General features: G+C 39.1%; 1 protein-coding gene across 3 annotated transcripts in view; it reads left to right on the top strand.

The window, feature by feature from the left end:
- Positions 1-1,045: 1,045 nt before the first annotated feature.
- Positions 1,046-21,108, top strand: part of KIAA0586 (KIAA0586 ortholog) — a 67,585-nt gene continuing 47,522 nt past the window's right edge. For all 3 annotated transcript variants that reach the window (XM_031066322.1, XM_031066323.1, XM_031066321.1), the window contains exons 1-17: positions 1,046-1,118; positions 1,661-1,730; positions 2,813-2,879; positions 3,151-3,328; positions 3,724-3,957; positions 4,559-4,727; positions 5,450-5,629; positions 6,407-6,527; positions 7,482-7,614; positions 8,982-9,023; positions 10,364-10,590; positions 11,492-11,564; positions 11,942-12,199; positions 12,374-12,551; positions 18,218-18,406; positions 19,290-19,477; positions 20,627-20,731. In XM_031066322.1, the coding sequence (XP_030922182.1) occupies positions 1,101-1,118; positions 1,661-1,730; positions 2,813-2,879; positions 3,151-3,328; positions 3,724-3,957; positions 4,559-4,727; positions 5,450-5,629; positions 6,407-6,527; positions 7,482-7,614; positions 8,982-9,023; positions 10,364-10,590; positions 11,492-11,564; positions 11,942-12,199; positions 12,374-12,551; positions 18,218-18,406; positions 19,290-19,477; positions 20,627-20,731 (2,430 nt within the window). In that variant the 5' untranslated portion in view covers positions 1,046-1,100. The remainder of the gene's footprint in view (positions 1,119-1,660; positions 1,731-2,812; positions 2,880-3,150; positions 3,329-3,723; positions 3,958-4,558; positions 4,728-5,449; positions 5,630-6,406; positions 6,528-7,481; positions 7,615-8,981; positions 9,024-10,363; positions 10,591-11,491; positions 11,565-11,941; positions 12,200-12,373; positions 12,552-18,217; positions 18,407-19,289; positions 19,478-20,626; positions 20,732-21,108) is intronic.

Here is a 21,108-nt window from a genome sequence, read left to right as displayed (position 1 = left end):
CCCCCCCGCGCCCCCCCCGGAGCCGTCTCAGGTGCGTCCGTGAGCGGCGGGTGCAGCACGGACCTGAGCTGAGAAGCGATTGCAGCCACGGAGAAGTGCTGTAATGAATGAGTCTCTGCATTCTCAGCTGTCAGCAGGGTTTGTTCTCCCGAGCTGTTCTGCACACGGGGTGTGAGTTGTGAGGGCTGCGAGGCCCTGGCACAGGTGCCCACAGGAGCTGTGGGTGCCCCTGGATGCCTGGAAGTGTTCCAGGCCAGCTTGGATGGGGCTTAGAGCAACCTGGGATAGTGGGAGGTGTCCCTCTTCATGGGGGCAGGAATGGTTAATCTGTCTTAAAGATCCCTGGTTAAAGGATGTGCTACCTCAGGTTTTAGTTTTTATATTTTTCAGATTCTCTACTGCTTTAGTGTGTACTTCTGAGCTTCGTATTAGGGGATGGTGAGCTCTCTTCACAGAGTAGGGAGACAAAACAATTCCTGCTCTAGCTGGGCACCAAGGACAAATGATCCAAATCTCAGGCCCAAGAGCACAAACAACGTGAACTGAAGAGAGAAAAACAAGAAGGATGGGACTGCATGGGCTAAAGCTGGAATGGGACAATTAACTCTAATATGCAAATGGAGCAGAACTTATAAAAGTGTGGAACCCCATGACCTGTGGTCCATTTTTGTGGCCATTTTGGTTCATCTTGAGTGTAGCCCTGGATGGGCTCTTGTGCTGCCCAAGGTGGATCTATTTGAGGCCTCTTAATAAATCCCTACTTTATTCTTTAGCTCCATCCAGTCTCTGTTCTAGGTCAGCCTTCACAAGGCACCAGTTCTTTATTAATGTTCTGTTTTTCAGAGGTTTCCCCATGCTGTTAATCGAATTTCTCATTCAGACTCACTGAATTCACTGATGTTTTTAAGCTCCAGCTCAATCTCTGTGCTCATTTGTGTTATGAGGGTGTAATGTTTAGGCATTCAGAGATAAGAGAAATGTGGAGCTGTACAGAAAATGCACCACAAGTGATTCTGACCACAGTAAACTGTTTTATTTTAGGAGTCATAAGCACCAAAGCATATCCAGAACTCCTGCTTCCAGTCGACACTTCAGAGCCCATGTTTTTATCCCAGAAGGTAAGAAAAGCTGCTGCTCCTTTCTATAATCCTAAACTGTAACTGCTCTAAAAGCAGCACAAGATTTTGGCTCAGCCTGTGCACCACAGCTGTGCAGCTGTCTTTTCTCTTTGATCTGCTGCTGCTGCTGTGGTGTTATTGCTGGTGCTTTTGGAGGGGCTTTGTTTAACATTTGAGTGCTTCATTCTCTGTGTGTGAACAATCCTGAACAGTCCAAGATTAGCAACTTCTCTAAATTTAAGCAGGTACAGTTTCACTACTGCTTCTTTGGCCATAAATGAGGAGAATAAACTTACTTAGCATGTAGAATATGTGGTTTTGATTAGAATTGTGTCTGTGGAGTTTCAGTCCCTAAAATGCCATCGAGTTCTTGCCAGCAATGTCCAGACCTTTCTGTGGCAGAGGTCTTGTCATGTTTTGTGCCAAGACCTTTGTGTTGCAGTGTGCAAATGGTTCCATTTGTGTGCTCAGCCATTCCATCTGCCTCTAAAATTTTGGCTACAGAGGCTTTGATCTCTGCTTTTTCTGCTCTTGTTCTGAAGGATCCTCCTAAAGAAGCTGCAGCACAAAATGGTCCTTTGGTGCTTCTGGAAAATAGCAGAGGACCTGAAGGTAAAACACACCAAGCACCTTTTTTTTTTTTTTTTGTAAGGAGGCTAATTAATTAAAGAAAAAGGGAGCTTTTAGGTTTTTTTTTCATTATAGAAACTTCTGAGTGAAAATATTGCTTTGATAAAAAGATGGTAATTGTAACAAACATTCTTTAATTTTGCAAATTTTATCTCATGCTTGCTGGCATTACATTTTTTTAATTAACTGAGTGGGACTTCTGCCAGTGTGCCAGAGTTGAGATTCCTTTTGTTAACCAAATATTCATGTCTTGAATAGGCAGTTTTGGGTAGGGGCTTGTTTTGCTCCATCTTCCTCTTGTGAATTATTGTACTGCAAAGGCATATTTTTCTTCAAGCAGCCTGTACCAAAAAAGTGTATTTGTAATCCTTAAGAATCCCAGGAAATCACAATGTCAGTGTCTTTTCCTTTAATTTCTGAATCTGCTTTCAATCAGATTTAGGGAAGTGAAGGCTTTTTAAAGAAAACACACTTATGCAGGTTTCTTGGATATCTGGAGCTGTGTAAAGGAGAAAAAATACAAATCAATACCCTAGTGAAGACCAAAAATCAGTACTTTTGCACTCACAGGCTGCAGGTACCTGACTTAGCAGCATTTGCTTCCTCTGCCCAACAAACACTGGGTGAGGGAGAGCCTGCAATACTTTTAGCATGATTTGCACCTATTAGGAAAATTTGGTATAATTTATGATGATGCTAGGGAAATACTCTTTCTGGGGTTTTCTCAATTAAATTTTTTTCAAGTCAGAATTTGCAGCATTTTATTGACTGGGTTGTCTGAGCTCCAGTTACCATTGAGACTTTACTCACCATTATTGGACTTTATTGATAGCAGCATTCAATGCTATAAAAATTGTGTTAAATGAAGCCTGCTCTTACTCTTACCATTATTTAAATTTTCTTCTTACTGAAAGGAAACAATTTGTTGTTGCAATAGATGGTGTGGTTCCTGCAGGCAACAGATTCTTCACAGCAAAATTAAATGTGTTGTACTTAGTCTCTACCTGTGAAATAGACATTTTGTGCCAATTATCTCAACAAAGGATGTTTGTCCTTCCCCACAGATGATGTTTTTATTTCCCAGTATGCTACTGGCCAGAAGGAGGCTCTGAGAGCAGTATTAATGCAAAAGTGAGTGGGAATTGTTGTTGCTGTCTGAGCTGTTCTGTTTCTGTACAACTACACCACTTCAACTTTTTTGCCAAAATGAATTTACAGTTCTCTGTCAGTGTTCTTTTTCTGTGTATGAAAGTGTTTTCAGTATTTTACTCCTTGGAGTATCTTGTGCCAGAACTTCCAGGAGAAATGCTTATGCAGTGATATCAGTGTTGTATGTGGGAAATATTTGCTTGGAGGAGATATGGAGAAAATGCTTTTTACAGGCAGTTTTTTATTTTTCTAGAACTCAGGTCATTCCTGTTCATAAGGAGGTGAAGGTGCAGCTCTTGGGAAGTGCCCCCACAGAAAAAAGGGAAGGTGCTGGGAGTGACACCAGGTCAGCAGCCAGGGAAGCTGAGTCTGCAACAACCATTGCAGCAGCCACTGCTGCTGCCATTGCCAGCACAGCTCCACTTCTCAAGGTCAGTGGGAGCAGCAGTTCTTTGTCCTCTTAAAATAGTAAATGTTCCAAACAAGGCTGAAATTGTTAATTGTAGCTCCAGAGAGCCTGGATGTGTCTGCTCACTGCTTTGTGTGTTTGTCATCTCACACTTGCTGACCAGTATACCAGAGGGAACTAATTTGGATTTAACCAAATGGGCAGAAGACAGAGAACATTTGATTTATCTATTTAGAAATTCCCAATATTGCTAAAACACCAAAAGTTTAAGGCTAAATAGAATTTTGTTTCTTTTAGGATGCAAATCCAGGATTCTGTGAAGGATGTTTTGTTCTTTTGATGCTCACACATCATCTGTAATAATTGGTTTCCCCTCCCCCATTTCCCTTTTTTTTTTTTTTTTATTATTTCTTGCAGGTTCAAAATGATTTGGAAGCAAAAGTGAACTCAGTTTCAGAACTGCTTCAGAAACTGCAGGAGACAGACAGGCAGCTGCAACGAGCGTCTGAACAGCAAAAAAATATGAAGGCTCAGCATGAGGAGCCCCACTACCAGCAGAGAGTCAGTGAGCTTGAAAAACAAATGAATTCTTTCATGGTGCAAAGGATTCAACACCTGGAAAAGCTACAGGAGCAACAAATGAATATTCAGGTTAATAATTTCTTCTGTGTCTCAGTGTTAATGTTATAATAATTTGGATTGTTTCTTAGTATTAGAAAGAAAGCAAGTTCAGTGGAAGTGGATCAAAGTGAAAGCACTCAACAATGAGAAAGACACTGAGGGGGTGGAACATGTCCAGAGAAGGGCAGTGGAGCTGGGGAAGGGTCTGGAGCCCCAGGAATGATTGAGGGAGCTGGGGAGGCTCAGCCTGGAGGAAAGGAGGCTCGGGAAGGACCTTGTGGCTCTGCACAACTCCTGACAGGAAAGTGGGGCTGGTGCAGGTCAGGCTCTGCTCCCAGGGAAGCAGGGACAGGACAAGGGGAAATGGCCTCAAGCTGCACCAGGGTAGGTTTGGGTTGGGTATCAGGGGAAATTCTTCACTGAGGGCTGGTCAGACATTGGAGCATGCACAAGGCAGTGGTGGTCACCATCCCTGGAAGTTTTCAGAAATCATGGATGTGGCCCTGGAGAACTTGGTTTGATGTGGAACATGGTGGTGCTGGGACTTGGACTTGGTAATCTTAAAGCTCTTTTCAGCCTTAACAATTCTGTGATTCAATGACCAGAAGCACTCTGTACTTTTGTCTCCCAGTCCCATCTCATCAGCTCTGCAGTGAACACCCGTGGCCTGCAGCAGGGTCCTGTGCCTGCCCCTGGGCCCCTGGCAGGGCACTGGGAGAAGCCAGAGCAGAGATCACTCACTAATGAAGCACCTTCATCTCACAGGGGTTTGTTCCCTGCCAGTGCTGCACCTGCCCAAGGTGGAGACAAATTCTTATTTTCACTGTTAGTTTTGCATTAATTTTGTGTCCATTAACATTGGATTGTGTATCACATCAGTAATGACTAGTAAATATTTTTTCTGTGTAATTTGTTTTATTGCCCAGTGCTCTTTCTAATTTTCGTGACATTCTGAAGATGTTCCAGCATCTTCCAGTTTAATTTAAAGTGAGACTTTTGATTTACAGAAGTCTGCACCAGGAAGGGCATGGATTTAAAATAACCTTATTGAGACATAATCTGTGTGGAAGCCTGTGATGAACTACAGTGGGGTTTTGGTTTTTTTTTTAATCCCCTTATGATAGCAGTCAGAAGTATGAAATTTTCTTCCTGTTTACTTAACTAATGCAGTAATGCTTTGCATTTTTGTGCAGAATTTATAGACCTGGCATGGGGGGGAATGGCTCCAAACTGAAGGAATGTAGGTTTAGATTAGATGCCAGGAAGAAATTCTTGTGAGTGTGCTGAGACCCTGGCACAGATTGCCCAGAGATGCTGTGGGTACCCCATCCCTGGCAGCATTCCAGGCCAGGTTAGACAGGTCTTGGAGCAACCTGGGATAGTGAAAGGTGTCCCTGCCATGGCAGGGGGTTGGAACTGAATGATCTTTAAAGTCCCTTCCAACCCAAACCACTCTGTGATTTTATTATATAATTTTCTTTGAAGAAAACTGTCAGCATTTAAATAACTTTATTTATTTTAGTGTTCCCTGAAGCATATTCAAGCAATTTTCCAAGTCATGGGGTTCCTACACAAAAATCTCCTCTAAAGACACCAGTTCCTCGAAGATATGCTCCAGAACCTGTACCCAAAAATGGGAAAATCTCAGAGAAAGAAAACCCTGTAGTAGAAAAAGAAAATATTCCCAAACCTACAAGAGAAGGTATTGTCCTCCACTGGCCTAACCAGTATGGCCTGGTGGTTTCTTTGTGTATTCCTCACCTTTTCTGACCTTTTCCCTTGGGTTGCTGGCACTTAAATGCATATATTGAGAATATTTGGAATCTACATTTGGGAAGGGTTAGTTTTGTGCATAAGGCACTCATAAGTAACTAAAGACTTAAAGACAGTGCTGATTTAATCTATAGAATTTCAGCGCTCACTGAAATATTTTTTCAAAGTCAAGTTTCAGGAAGATTAGACAGAATAATGTAAAACTTGGGAACTACTCAGTAACTTTATCATTGGTTAAATTGAATTTTATTTTATTTTTCATGGGCCCACAAGGTCTCTGGGTTATTGTATTGAAAGCAGCAGATGTAAAGCAAATGTTAATAATTATCTTTTGCTGCTTTTGATCAGGTTCTGTCTCTGTTACAAAGCTGTCAGGTGTTCCTATTGTTCAGTGGGTCCAGGAATAAATGAAACAAGACAAAAGAAGAAGCATGCTGTCCATAATGTCACAGATTTGTTCTCAATGACTCATTGCCATCCCAGCTCCATCTAGTTTTGCTAATTTAAAGCAATCTCAGAAAGACAGATTAGTGTGAGTGGTTTTAAGTGACTTGCCTTATCTGAAATAGATCTATATATTTAAATCTAAAAATATTTTACTCTCCTTGGTGAGTATAGTGAAATACCTGGAAAGGAAAAGAAAATATTAAATACATTGAACTAACTTAACTTTCTTTTTTTTCTGCTTCATTTCACTTCATTGTAGGTGAAGGGAAAGGTCTGGAACACGTTTTGAATTCTCAGGAAACACCACTAAAGCAAATTGAATATTCCAAGAAGACAGCATTAAACAGCAATGAAAGGAGCAAGCATGCTGAGAGAGACAGGTGGATAAACACAACAATCCAAAGCTGGGGGGGAGTTTCTGTTTCAGTGAAATTGAGAGAGGTGCATTGGACACTGATGGTGTAAGAGTCCCTGGTGTGGTCCTGCAGGCTGGCACAGCTGTGCTGGAATATTTCTATTTTTGCATTGCTTTTGGTAGGACCTGAGGGAATGGCTGGAGCTGTGCCAGGGTGGGTTTAGGTTGGATTTCAGGAAAGGTTCTTCCCCCAGTGGGTGCTGGGCACTGCCCAGGCTCCCCCGGGAATGGGCACAGCCCCAGGCTTGGCAGAATTCACTGTTTGGACAATGCCCCCAGGGACAGGGTGGCATTGTTGGGGTGTCTCTGCAGGGCCAGGAGTTGGACTCAGATCCTTGTGGGTCCCTTCCAGCTGTAATACTCCAGGATTCTGTGGTTCCTGTTGAACTGCAGCCAGATGAAGGCTGTTGCTAAGGACAGCTCACAGCACCTTTCTCAGAGGTCAGCAGGTTGCACATGAAGTGTTTTGCAGGAGCAGCATCCACCTAACAATTCCTAAGCTTAAAATGGGTGAAAAAATGTTCTTAGCCATGCAGTCTGAAGCATATTTTCCTCAGGCAATAATGTAAAGTTATAATTTCACTAATACAGTGAGAAACTTCTCATATGTGCTGTCTGATTTAGAACAGTGTGCACAAAAATGTTAATTGCTTCAAATGGAAAGATATCCAAAGTTTAAGTGTTGCTCTATCAGATGTAATTTCACTATTGAAAATAAAAGGATTGGGCTGAAGGTGTTAAGTGTTAAACAGAGAAAACCCAATATCCTCTCTGTAACTTCAGATGCCAAAGCAAGTTCCAGTTTATCTGAAAGTTTGGTACTTGCACTGTAAATTCCTGCTTGGTTTCACAGTTGAATCTTTTCTTGGGCCACCTCAGGAGGCATGAGAGGTGTAACCAGGAGTGTTTCTCTCCTCAGACACAAAGCTTTGCCTGCAGGCTTGATTCCCTCCTTTGAAAGGTACAATTCAATTGAGAAAACTGTGCAAAAAGCAGATGATCTACTTCAAGATCTTGGCAAGTTGAGAAGAGAAATGCACAACATTCTGCAGGTAAAGTCAATCTAATCACAATGAGCAGGGGTTTGAAGAAGGGGAATAAAAATGTGGAGAAAACCATAGAGGTCTGATATCAGTGACAGTGTTGCTCTTGCTTCTACACCTGTAAAAAGAACCACATCTGTGTACAATGAATTGAAATATTGGAGTCTCTGTGTGGGGAAGAGCTTTGAGCCTGAATAATGCTCTGGGTGTGCAATGGACTCTGACTGCCATTGTCCCAGACATAAAATAGGTGAGAGAGAGAGGGAAGGACAGAAAGAGAAAAAAAGAAGTTTGTTTATTTGTTTGTGTAAAGGTTTTGGATATTTTCAGTGCCTGTTCTCTGCAAGCTACAGGCTGATATAATTTTCCCATTTGGGAAAAAACAATGTTTCATTTATCTCCAGTCAGCTTTAGGGCTGATTTAAGCATTTCCTTTCTCATTTTGCCACTTTTTTTTTGTATTGAGTGCTGTTTCCAGGGAATTGCCTGGCATAGAACCCTAGTGCTGTTTCTTGTGCTAATGATTTTGTACCTTTGGGGTGCAAGATCTGCTTCTGTGCTGGCAACATGGAGCTTTTCACAACTGAGGCTTTTATCTCTTAACCTGGTGCCATTCTTGGCTCCACCTGTCATTTTGTGGTCCTTTCTGTCCTTGTCAATATACACAGTGAGAGAAAGGAGAAAAAAAGTGAAAATTCACCTCTGTTAATTGGCTTGAAATGTAATAGCTTTGACTCTGCTGGTTCATTTCTATGGTTGGAAGTTTCAACTTGCATATTTCCCTTAAAAATATTTTGTAATACCTGTCTGGTTTCTGTTGCTATATCTGTAGAAAATGCAGCTTCATCTGTCATATCTTATAGCATAGCTGATGTATTTTTTATAGATTTTGTAACACTTTGTGGATTTTACATTTAACTATTCTTACTAGGAATGGAAAAAGGTGCCACTGAGGTTGCAAATATTTTCGTACCACTGTTGGTGAAAACTTAAACAAGTAACATACCTTAGTACAGGCTACAGAACAAGATGAGATGGATAAAGAATGGGAGAAGGACACAGTTACAGAAATTATTTGAAATCTCTCTTATGAAAAAGATCAATAGAACGAGATGTGATGACTTAGCAAATGGAGAGTTGGGTCAGTTAAACACTTAGCTACTGAATCCTCATCACTGAGAGGTTTGTAGAGTGATAAAATGATACATTTTTGGGTAAATGAGAACCCATCTCTGTCATGAAGCAAAGGTGTGAATTAGCTGAGGACAGAAGGTGGTGCTCTAACCCAAGGAATTCATTGTGGCCAGAGAAACTGATCCAATGTCTCCTGTGGATTTTACCTTCAAGTTTCAACAGCTCTTCTTCTGTCTTTTTAGGAAGCAAGTTCATGGAAAACTGACATGACTGATCTTATTAAGGTATGAAATTGACATTTTTATGTGTGTTTCTTTTGTGGTTTTTGGGTTTTCCATGAAATGCTCTAATGCTGAAGCAGTTTTGAGTGTGTTTGCAATGAAATATCACTGCCTGCCTGTGGCACACCTGGATGTGTGTTAAAGGATTGCTCTTGTACAGATCACATTCCTCCTGTCTGGCTCAGTCCTAGCAAATCCCTTGAGGGGATAATGTCAGGCAGGAAGCTGCTGTGTCAGACTGGCACAGTGGGGGCTGCTGCTGGCAGCATTTTTTACAGATTTAACAGATCCAGTTACCATTTCATGATCTGGGTCTCACTGCATCATTTTACAATTTATCATGTATCTGTATTTCTTACCCATCTTACTGAGTTAGTATTTGTCAAAAAGTTTCATTTAAAAATGAAAGCCTATATAGAATTGATAAATAATTTGGTATATTGTCTTTTCCTTGCCAGGCCAAAACCAAGGTCATGGGATCAGTGTTGATTCCTGTTTTGTTATGGCATTGTGGCAGTACATCTGCTTGAACATAAACTTTTTGTTTAATTCTGATTTGACAAAAAAGTAGCTTTAAAGCCAAAACTGAGTTGTGATCTGTGAGGTTTTCTTTTTTTCTGTGAATTCAGTCGATGTTTTCACAGTCTGGGCATTTTGGTTTTGGTTTGAGGTATTTTTTTAATGTACATTTATCACTTTGAAATATTTTTACTGTTTGCTGAAGTTTTCATGGACCCCTGGGTTTTTCCTCAGGAGTGTGAGAATGAATGTGAGAACTTCTTTCCTGTGTTTGTGTCCCTTTCTTTTGTACTTAGCAGCTAATTTATGCTCGATTTTTATCTCTGGAAAGGGGTTCTGCAAAGTGAGAGGTTTCATTGTTCCTTCTGAAAAGTGAAAATGAGTGAAAGAGGATCAAGGGGCTGCTGGGGCATTTATCTTGTTAAAACTTCCAAGTATTCCTTGGTGTTTCTTGGGGGTAGATTGATGCCAAACAAGTGCATATATTTAGAGGACTTGGGCTTTTATTAGGCTCTTAATTATATTTAATTACTGTTACATGGAGAGATTTGCTTGTGATGCTTCATGTATCTAATTGCCATCTTTTCACATGCTTATTAGCCTCATTAACATTGCCTCTCATACTTCCCATCATTTTCCATTTGAGATCTTTTGGATGTCTTTCACTTCTCTAAATATATTTGCAACATAATGAAGGTCCTTGAGTAATTGAAGTTGCTGATAGTGCACATGGGCAGGATTTCATATGATGCCATTGATGTGATAACAAATTAAAGGAAATTACAATCTCTGATTCAAAGCTAGAGGTTCGGTTTCAATTTTAGACAAAAAGTCCTCCTGTTCCGCCTGATCCTCCTGAAGATCATCCAGTCAGCAAACCATCCATCCTTCAAAATGTCCAAGTGCCAAGGTCTATCCTGACAGATGCTGAAAGGATTTTGAGAGGAGTGCAGAACAATAAAAAAGTCCTTGAGGAGAATCTGGAAGCTGTTACTCAGGCAAAAGATGGAGATGCCGTGTATGCTTTCAGTAACTCCTTGACTACAAACAGGTCAGACCCTGCAATTCAGAGCTTTGGGAGATTGATGTTTGCAAATCTGGGTATTGAAGAACTTGTGTTCTTCCCTGCAAAAAGGATTTATTGACTCTTGCTAGCAATCGTTGTCTGATTCTTGAAATTCAGATGTTTTTGAGCCCTTATGATGTGAACTGATTTTTTTCAGGTGCCTAAATCTGATTTCTGAGGCTTTATCAGCTGGACAAACTGCTCTGCTGCCAGGGCATTTAACTGTTTCCATACCAACCTGCATTAAAAAGAAAATTGAAGCCTAATTTCATTATTCAGAGCAGAAGAGGCTTCATAAGCCTGTCAATTTACAGAATTTAATCACCTCACAACAGATCTTTGGCTTTTGAACTTTTGCTTTGTTAGTTGTGTTAAATATTCCTGCTTGGAGTATCATAGTGGAAATTTTATGTTAAAGTCATAATGGAAATTTTCTATTAAAATACAATCTAAACCTGCATTTTCCTGAGGAAGGTAAATATTCTCTATGTATAAGGATTTTTTTGAGGCATGTTACCTGCCCTCATTATCTTTTAGAGGAGGTAGTAATTTGTCATCTGCTTTTTTGTTAAGTTGGAATATTTTTGTTTTCTTGTTTTTTCAGTTGTGATCAAAGTAGAAAGTGGTACATGGCTGCCTCTTATTCCTGAAATATTTGTAATTATGTCAGTATTTACCAGCAGGGAGTGGGGTTTGCAGGTGGCACCATGCAAGAAGAGATTTGGGGTTGGGACTGGTGCCTTTTGGGGAGTGTAGAGGTACAAAATCTCACTGTCTGTATTCTCAACTTCTGTTTTTAGAGCATTTAAAGGTGACTGCTTTCTCAGGAACAAATCTGTGCAATTTGAGAAGCTCTAACCTAAAATGGTTCTTTCTTTTGTTTCAGAGATGTCCTGGAAGAGATTCGTATCCGAAGGACTGTGGATGACTGGATCAAGGCAATCAGTGAGGAAATCCAGGTAGGGCTGGAGTTCAGATTTTTGTGAGTTCAGATTTTTGTGTTTTTCCACCTTGCCTTGTTCTTTCATGTCCACAGTAAAGTGATTTACTCACCTCTTGAAAATGTGAGAAAGCTGCCTATTATTGCTGGCATGCAGTAAGTTATAGTAAAATAAATATAATAAATAAATAAATAAATAATAATGAATAAAGAAATAATAAATAAAATATTTACCTCTGTTTTAAAACTGTGCTTGTGTAATGAAAATCCCTGGCCTCACTTGCTGGCTAACATGAAAAACAGGCCCTTTCTCAGAGTTTCAAAGTTCTCCACACACTCTGCTGATAGCCTTGAAGACAAAAATCTCCATTTATTACATTTATGTTTTCTATTTAGGCTGAACTGGCAAGAAGTGATTCAGAACAAGGGAAATGTGATCAAAAAGCCCCATGGAACAAGAAAGCCCAAAATCTCAGGGCTGTGAAGACCAAGAAAGAAACTAAAGAGAAAACTGAAAACATCCAAGGAAGCTTGACCAAAAAGCTTTCGCCTCCAGCTCAGCCATTGCAGAAGCAGGTGGAAGATAACACAAAGAAACAGAAGTTTAAAACTTACTTTTCTGAAAATGTGCAAAGCAAAGAAAGAAAGGCAGATGTGAGTTGCCAAGTAGTTGGTTTCTTTTCTGGGAAAAAACTGTTCAGTATTGACACGAAAAATGATGTGTGCAGGTGCAGTAATTCAAAATGAAAGTGATCGCTCTGTCCTGCTCCAATTTACATCAATGTAGAATTGTAAAGGACTTTTTTTTTCCTTTTTGGTGTCCATCAGGGAGCTGTAGGTGGAACTGCAGTGGTGCAAAATGAAGATTATCTGTCTCAAGTTTATGGCAAACCCATTTACCATGGGCGCCGCAGCACGCTTAAAAAAGGACCCTACCTGAGGTTCAACAACTTTCCCTCTCCCAAATCTAAACTTGCCAGACCCAAGCTGATAGAGACTGTTAGAGGTAAGTGATTCTTTGATGGGAACAAGGTGTTCCTTCCCTGTTTTTCTGCCAGGAATTCCTTGTGGAAATGAATCTGTTAATTTTACTTCATCTGCTCTTCAATATAAAGCTTATGCTGTGGATTTTTAGAGAGGTGGTCACTGCCTCAGGTTGGTCAGGGCTTAAGAGGCATTTGGAAAATGCCTTTAATTTAATTTTTTGGTCAGCCCTGAAGTAGTCAGGCAGTTGGACTGGATGGTTGTTGTAGGTCCTGTTCATTTGAAATAGTTTATTTCTGTTTAAGATCGTCTTTTCAAAACTAAAAAAATATCAGAAGTTTTCCACTTTGCTTAATGTGTCTCACTTATTTTAGATTGTCAAATAAATACTTATTTCTAAATATGATAAGTGTATTAGTATGTATTTATTGTTGTACAAGATTTAATGAGCTGAATTTGCTAAAATTAATCACAAGTAAGTGTGTTGAAAAATGAACTTAATTTTTGATAAATGTCACTGGGAGATGTATCTTTTTGTGTCAGGTTTATCCAGTGATTTTTCATTTAAATATTTAATTCATTCAGAGTTCAGAAATGTACTGAGACTAGAAAATGGAAGAAAATCTGATATTTAATTTCCTGTTTCTAATGCATCAATTGAAATATGAAAAATTAAATATATGGGTGTGAAGATGAAAATAATGAAAAATGTAATCAGCATCATTGGTCAAGTTCACTAAGTGCAAAGTAACTCCTTTTTCTTCCTTCAGTTAGAGTTATAAGCAGAGTGGAAATACTTTCTGTGATAGCTTGTTAAGGTTATTTAATTGATAAAGGTTATTAGTTGATTAATAATGAATTATATTCAATATTTTTGTTGGCAAAGTGTTTGGATAAGAGGGTCCTAATTTTCTAACCTATTAAAATGTGTAAGAATAATTACAAATGGAGACTGTATGGTATCTGACACAGGTCAGTGCAGATAAGCTTCAGCTAGAGTTAGTAATGTTTTAATTGGTTCTGTTTTGTTTCTTAATTACCTTTTCAAAACTTATCTGATTCTTAATGCAAAAATTGAGAATAATCTTTAACTGCTATTTAAAAAAAAAACCATTGTGGATAATTTTACTGGGGAGAAATGACATGAGAAAGGATAAAGATGAAGGGAAAGTGTGGAGATGGGAGAGAAGCTTAAGAGGAAGAGGGGCTTAAGGTGGTGGTGGCCACAAAGGAGTTAATAAGATGTGCACCCATGAAAAAATATTAACTGGCTCCCTCCATGCTTCTTGCACTTAGGCTATTGCTACCCATGCAGGGAAAATACACTTGATGCAGTCTTAAATGCCATGCTTAAAAATGCTGCCTGGGTTTTTATTACAGCTGTCAAAACATTACATTCTGTGTGAAATATGAGAGATTAACATCAGAAGGCAGCCAGTCACTTGATGAAATCATGTTTTTAGGCCATTGCAATGGATGGTGTAAAACATATCTGTGTTTCTGAAGACAGGCAGTGCTGGGGTTTGAGGCTGGGGATTTTATTATTATTATTACTACTGCTATTATTATTATATTTTTATTATTTTCATTTTTCATGTTATTTATTTATTTTAATATTATTGAGTAACCTGGTCTAGTGGAAGATGTCCTTGCCCATGGCAGGGGGTTGGAACTGCTTAATCCTGAAGGTTCCTTCCAGCCCAAATCCTTCTGTGGTTATGATGTACATCCCCAGTGGCAAGTCCTCAGAATTGTACAAGAATCTCTTTTTTGGCCTGACCTAGTCTTTTATGGCACTTTTCTTACCTGTGCTCTGGAGCCCAGTTGTGATCTGTGAAGAGAAAGTGTTATTGGTAGAAAATATTCACAATTCTCAGCACCCTCCTGGAAAATGGGAGTGGTTTTTTTTCTGGCAAAAACCTAGAAAACATTTCAAAACTCACCATTTTTTAAAAGGTCACATGAAAACTGCCAGCCTTGTGACTTAGGTATTTTGTTTGCCTTCTCTTGAATGTTTTTTCTTTGGTGAAAAATGGTGTATCACTTGAAGCATGACATAACACTGGTTTTGACTATTGGCTGTGCTGTACACCCATAATTTAATTTATTCTGTATAGATCTTTTTGGGTGAAATGTGTGCTGGTAAGCACTTAGGGTAGTAATAACAGTGACACAGTGACCACTAAGATTTGGATTGGGAACAGGCACTTCTTTAAAAATATTTAATCAGCAGTTTTGCTTTTGCTGACTCCTAAATGAATTTTCTTCTCTATTTATTGAGCTCTTGTCTTTTACAGAAGGTCATAACCTTTCCAGGAAGGCAAATTTCATCATTCCAGAAACAATATCTTGTAAAGTGGCAGAAAAGTGTGTCCCCCTCCCCAATCTAATTATAACAAATCGGTCATTTGATAATTTGAAACCACCAGTTGAAATTCAGTGGTGTCAGTGAAATAAAAAGTTCTGTGCAGTTGGAATGAGCTGCTCCTGTACTTCAGCTTTTTTCTGTTGGGTGCAAATAGAAATGAAAGGGAAAACTGGATCAATGCTGCCTTTAATCTTGCAGAACTCCTGTGTGTGTGACAAACAGCTTCAAAGCTCTTTGCTGGAAAACACAGAGTGAACTCTGGATAGCCTTTTGCCAGAGTGCTTCCCTTCCAAGCCATGAAGTCATGCTGCAGAGAAAAACGTCTCTTTGCAACAGTAAAGCCACCATAAAATTTGTTTCTCTATTTAATATCAGACTGGAGTTATGAGAAGTTATGGTTTTGTCTCTATCCTGACAGTAAATAAAATAAGACACCTCCTTGTGTTCTTATCTGAGGGAAAAATGGAATTTTTTGCAGATTCTGTAAGGAGCAGCACTCCAGTGAGTGTATCCTGTTCCCAAACTGTCTGATTTTAACTGAGACTGAGGTTTGTTTGATACTGGCATTATTTATCTTAGCCTCTTGGTAAGACTGTTGATCAAAGTGCTTCATTTTTGTCCTTTCCTTACCATGCCAATAAAATGGAAAAATAATCCCTGGTGTTTCACGTGGGTCTCACAAAGACAAAACACTTCAACCATTTTGGGGGCTGCTGTTCTGGAAGAAGCTGTTGTGGCAAAGCAAAGTATAAATAATAAAATCAGGAACATTTCTGTGCTCCTCTATAGGAGGAGTGTAAATAAAATGCACCAAGGTTGAATGAGCACTTCAAAGCACCAGGTTCTTAAAAAAAACAAAGAAAGAAGAAAATAAACAAATCTCTTTCACAGGCATGGTGAGTTCTTCCCTTCAGAGATGTGCACCCACAGATTCCCTTCCTGGCCTTGATGTACCAGGTGATAAAGGCTTCAAAAGATTGGAAATCTTTGGCCTTGGGTTTGATTGGCTGAAAAATCCAGACTCATTAAATGACTCTGTTTTGTTAGAGCACTGAGCTTGTTTTAAATTAGTGTTAGAATAAGGATGTTTATTTAAGACTGAAATGGCCATCTGGAGAGTCTCTTTTCAGTCATTTTATAACTCTCAACCATTTTCTTTGCAAATAAACTATGGTGACTAATGCTTCGTTTCTTATGGGAAGTTAGGAAAAAAAATTCAACTAGCACTTTCATGAGTAAGAGATCATTTCTAAAAAAAAAGCTGGAATTATTTTCTTGCATAATATGAACTGATAAATACATGTAAAACACTGTTTTTCTAAAGCTAAGTTTAATTAAATGTCTAGTTTCTGCCCAGTGCAAATAAACTTTGCAGGGAAAAATGAAAAGTTGCAAGCAATTAAAATGAGGTGCTGTGTGTATACAGTACTTAATCATTCTCACTGAGAAAACCTTGTTTTTACAAGTTGGCAGCATTACAGATACACTGCCAATTTCTGCTTTTACTCAAAAGTTCAAGGCCAAGGGGGACTGTTAGATCATGTAGTATGACCTCTTCTAAATCACAGGGCTCTGAACTGTATCTATTTATGTTACAGAGTCCAGCCATTTGTCTGACTGCAGAACAGTTTTTTTGGCTAACCTGGGCTTTGCAAAAAGGCACAAGCTCATTATTTAAAAACAGAAGAAATTCTGCTTCTTCCCATAGCAAAATACCCTGTGCTTCAAAAGCAAATAGGACACTTCAGATTTATGATCTGATTTGTAGTGAAGTTTTGGCTTCAGTTTCCAGCTACTTCACTTTCCAGGTGACTTTTCCTTAAAAAGTGAAGAGTGCCTGTTAATGTCTGATCTATTTTAATATTTGCAGAGATACAGAATTAGTGCTGAATGCAGTGTTATCATCTGTGGATGTTATCATCTGTCATCTTCTCCTACTCCATGTCAGACACTCTGCTGAGACATCTGGGGGTCACATTTGTCCTGTTGACCAGAGCACTGTGTTGTGATTTCTCATTCCATTGCTTACCCACCATGACCACAAACCCTTTTCTAGAGGTGCTTCTCTCTGACCTGTGTTTTCTCACTCAGGAGTTATGACTTCTTCTTCTTTCCAGGCTCACAACCCATAACTTGTCTGTACAAAAATACCACTTTATTGACCTGCCTCATCTGCTTGTCTGCATCTGACAAAAGTCACATTATCAGTCTTTATTATGCCTATATTTTATAATCATTGACTTTCATTCTTCAACTAATTAGGAGGCTCTTAAATGTGAACAGAGTTAAAAGTGCTTGTTGCCATGTGTTAACTGGCTGCAGGTACAAGGAGGTGATTATTAGAAACAACAGAGGAGTAAAATGACATTTTTTTGGCTGTAATAAAGGCATGGAGTTGGTTATCACCATGTTTCTTTCCAAATTCCTTATCCTAACACCTACAAAATAACAGTAGAAGCCCTTCTGCCTGATTGACAATTGTTGGCACCTTTTTGGGGGGAATTGTCAGGCAATTTTATCCATTTATATTAAAGTTAATAATTTCCCTAATAATGTCCATTGTTTGCTGTAAGTTGAGTAAGACCTTGCATGACTGTATGGTGAGAAATGCACATTGCAATAAATGCTCTCCTTTGCTCTTTGCTTAAGACATTTTTACATATAAATTACTTCTGGCTGACTATTTACAGCACACTTGAAAAGTTGGGACAAAAAATCAGCATTTCCTTGATGACAGAAGTCCAGACTTTTGGATATTAGCTATGGCTTGATTTTGCAGTAGCACTGAGTTGTTAAAGCAGGAATTTACAGATTATATCTGTTCTTCTGAGTACCTGTCAGTTTTGTGGCTGCATTTCAAACCTAAATTCTGGATTTCTTCTTAGCTGCTAAATCACGCAATCAGTTCCAAATTTCAAACTTAAATCATGGATTTCTTCTTAGCTGCTAAATCACGCATTTCATTCCAACTTCCTACTGTTCTTTGTTCTTTTTCATGTTTCTGTGCCCTTATCTGCTAGATTCAACTTAAAATTTGCAGTTTTAACTCCTTCATTGCTGCCAATACCAAGGCATCTATCTATCATCTACCTGTAACACTTTCAGATTCTGCCCTTTGGGACTCCCTCCCTCATTCCCTCCATCCCACAGCAGAAATTTGCAGTGGATTCAGTAGAAAGGCTTGGCTCAGTGAAAAAATATATTTATTCATAGAGTGTTGAATAGAATAAATAAATGAAAAAATATATTTATTCATAGAGTGCTGTCACTGGGTTTGTGCATGCTTTGTGACCTTTCCACTTTGTGTGCTCTTGTTTCAGGCACAAAGGTGAAATCAGCAAGGACCCAGACCTGCTTTCACACACAGAAGCTCATCAGCAGCCCCAAGAAGAAGAATCCTGTGTTTGCCCCTGCCCAGCAGAGCCAGTACCTCTTCAGCCCCAGCCAGGATGTCCCTGCTGACTCTGGTCCCCTGGAAGGCCACCTCATCCCCATGGCTATTCCTCTAGGTAGGAGAAAATAACCTGGAGCAGATTGTGTGCAGGTTAATCACTGCTATTTCATGGAAATATAACTTTTCTCTTCTTAAGTCACTGGTTTGGGGGATTAGATGATCTCTAAGGTCTCTTCCAACACAAACCATTCCATGAGATTTGTACCTGCCCTTCTCATAGGAAATCTGAGGGATCAGTTGAAAATGTTCTGGTTTTCTTCATCCTTCATGCTGGATGTCTGGTGACACCTTGACAGAGCAGTTACTTGTTTAGCTGTACCTGATTTGATTCATTTTGGTTTTAGGCTTCATGTTCTTGCTTTCTGTTTGGTATCCAAAGCCGGAACTGAGTCACTCACCCTTGGATTCAATTTTTGCAATGACTTCAGCCCAGCAATTTCAGTAGAACTGTGCCAAGCACAGTTAATTCCTTCTCATGACTTCTCGATTTTTAGACTTTCAACAGAACCTTTATACAGGGCTTGTTTTGAGAAGGGTTAGTATTATATAGGCATTGAAATAAGGTAATTATTTTTCTAAAGGCTTTTTCAGACAAAAATTTGTGGATTGTTATACCAAGTGTAATAGTACTTTGGGTGTGATGGTCTGTAGTTTTTGAATGGCAAACACAATTCTTGTTTTCAGCAGTAGGTGTCACCAGAGTCAAGAAAAATGAATAGTTTTAAAAACAGTGTTGAGTTTATAGTTTCTGCTGGGAAAGCTTAAAATTAGCTGGTGAATTACTGTAGTTTAGTTAATGTTAATAGGGGGCTTTTTAATTACTCTGTAATTGCACACAGAATCTAGAAACACACAGAATATAATTTTAATAAATTTATTAATTTACTGCTTTTGGAGATGGATACATGAAGTTTTAATTGTTTTTCAACTGTCTTTAGGTCAAACCCAGAGCAGCAACACATCAGTGCAGCCTGCTGGAGTAGTCATAGATAAACCACACCCTGTCACAGTTACAACCTCTCTTCCTCCAGTGCCACCAAAGCCTCCTGTAGAGGTTAAAAAACCAAATATAGCTGTGATAGAGATGAGATCAGAGAAAAAGGAGCCTCCTCAGCTCTCTGTGCAGGTACATGTCAAGAGTGATGATGATTTGTTTGTTTATTTGAATGAGTGCTATCTATAGCAGCCTGATCCATCAGTAACACACTTGCACATCAGTAGATAGTTTTCAGTAAGAATTAGAAAAATATGGAGGGACCAAGCAGTTCTCATGCTATAGTAATATATTTATTCATATTTTAACAATTATCTTTATTATTTGGCCAAAATAGAAAACTATTTCTTCCCTAAGTCACCTATGCAGGGCATTTGTAAAATTTTTGTCACATTTTCTTTTTTTTTAAATGAGATTTTTGAGCCAGAACAAACTTGGAATAAAAGAAGTAAAAATATAAATGTCAGTTTTCTTGGATGATTGCTTTGGCCTTTAAGATTTCTGTTTCAAGCATGATTGTCAACCCAAGGGTTTCACTCCTGATTAATCAACCCTTGCAGTCTTTACCTTGTGGGTTGGAGTTTGTTTTCAATTTTCACATGAGTCTGTTGTCAAGGAAGTGAATGTTTCTTCCATGTTCATTGTTTTGGATTCTGATTGTTGAGACTGCACCCACTCCCCCACACCTTTCAGACACAAATGATTCATGGAACTCAGAGTTAAACACAGGTAGGGTGTTCTGTGCTTTGTTCCCTTGCTGTGTCACTTCATCCCACCCACCTGCATTTTGCTGTTATTTCACACAGTTCTTAAATATTTAAGGTGATTTTTCTTTTCCCAAAGGAATGAAGCATTGAAATCTTTGTTCTTAACAGAAATACAACATATTTTAGTGCTGTAATGGGCATGCCTTGATTACAAACTATATTTTAATCTTCTAAACTAACTGCAGGTCCAACACACCTCTGCTCTGACTATTATAGGTAATTATTACAGATACACTCCCCTTCTGTTCCATGCAAGACAAAGTGTCAGGGATTTAGAGAACAGGAGAAATCAGGTACTGCAAGAGAAGAGATGACTATTTCTGGTGTTAGTTTGTGCCATTACAGTAATTTGATTTTCAGAACCAAGTGGATATCAGATACAGGCCTGAGAAAAGGAGGACACTGAATTTTAGTAGCTCAGAAGCAGATGGAAGAAGAAAATCTAAAATGTTCAATGATAACAGCCAAGCTAATACATAAATTTTTATATTGATGCTTTTTTTTTCTGTCCTAGGTGTTACCAAATGTTGATATTGACAGTGTTTCAAGTACCAGGACTGTAAGTCCTGTTCCTCCAAGCTCTGAGCCTCTGCTCCCTCCTGTCAATGCTGTAATACAGGTAATACTGATTGTCTGGGAATTCAAACTTTCTCAAAAGGAAAATATGTTAAATTGCTGCAAAGTTCTCATTGTCTTTCTTTAGTTAGAGAAATGAGACAGTTCTAGGAAAAATGGAGTAATTACTCTAAAGAATTTATAGTACAAGGTATTTGTTTAAGAAAATGAAAAATTGTAGAAAGAAGCTCTTCTGCCAAGATTAAATGATCACTATGGTAAAACTCTAAGAAAAACAGTGTTCCTGTGTCCTGTAAAGAATTATAATCCCTGTTGGCCCATGCCTGTTTTGTTTTCGCTGGCTTCAGTGCTCTGAGGATGTTCCTCATCTCTCCCTCTGCTTCTTGGCTCTTCTGGAGTGCTCAGTGGTGTGGGCACTGA

The sequence above is a fragment of the Geospiza fortis genome, unplaced genomic scaffold (genome assembly GCF_000277835.1).
Source record: "Geospiza fortis unplaced genomic scaffold, GeoFor_1.0 scaffold23, whole genome shotgun sequence".
In the NCBI taxonomy this organism is placed as follows: domain Eukaryota; kingdom Metazoa; phylum Chordata; class Aves; order Passeriformes; family Thraupidae; genus Geospiza; species Geospiza fortis.
Note: the sequence above shows the minus strand (reverse complement) of the source record. Positions and strands in the feature narration are given on the sequence as shown.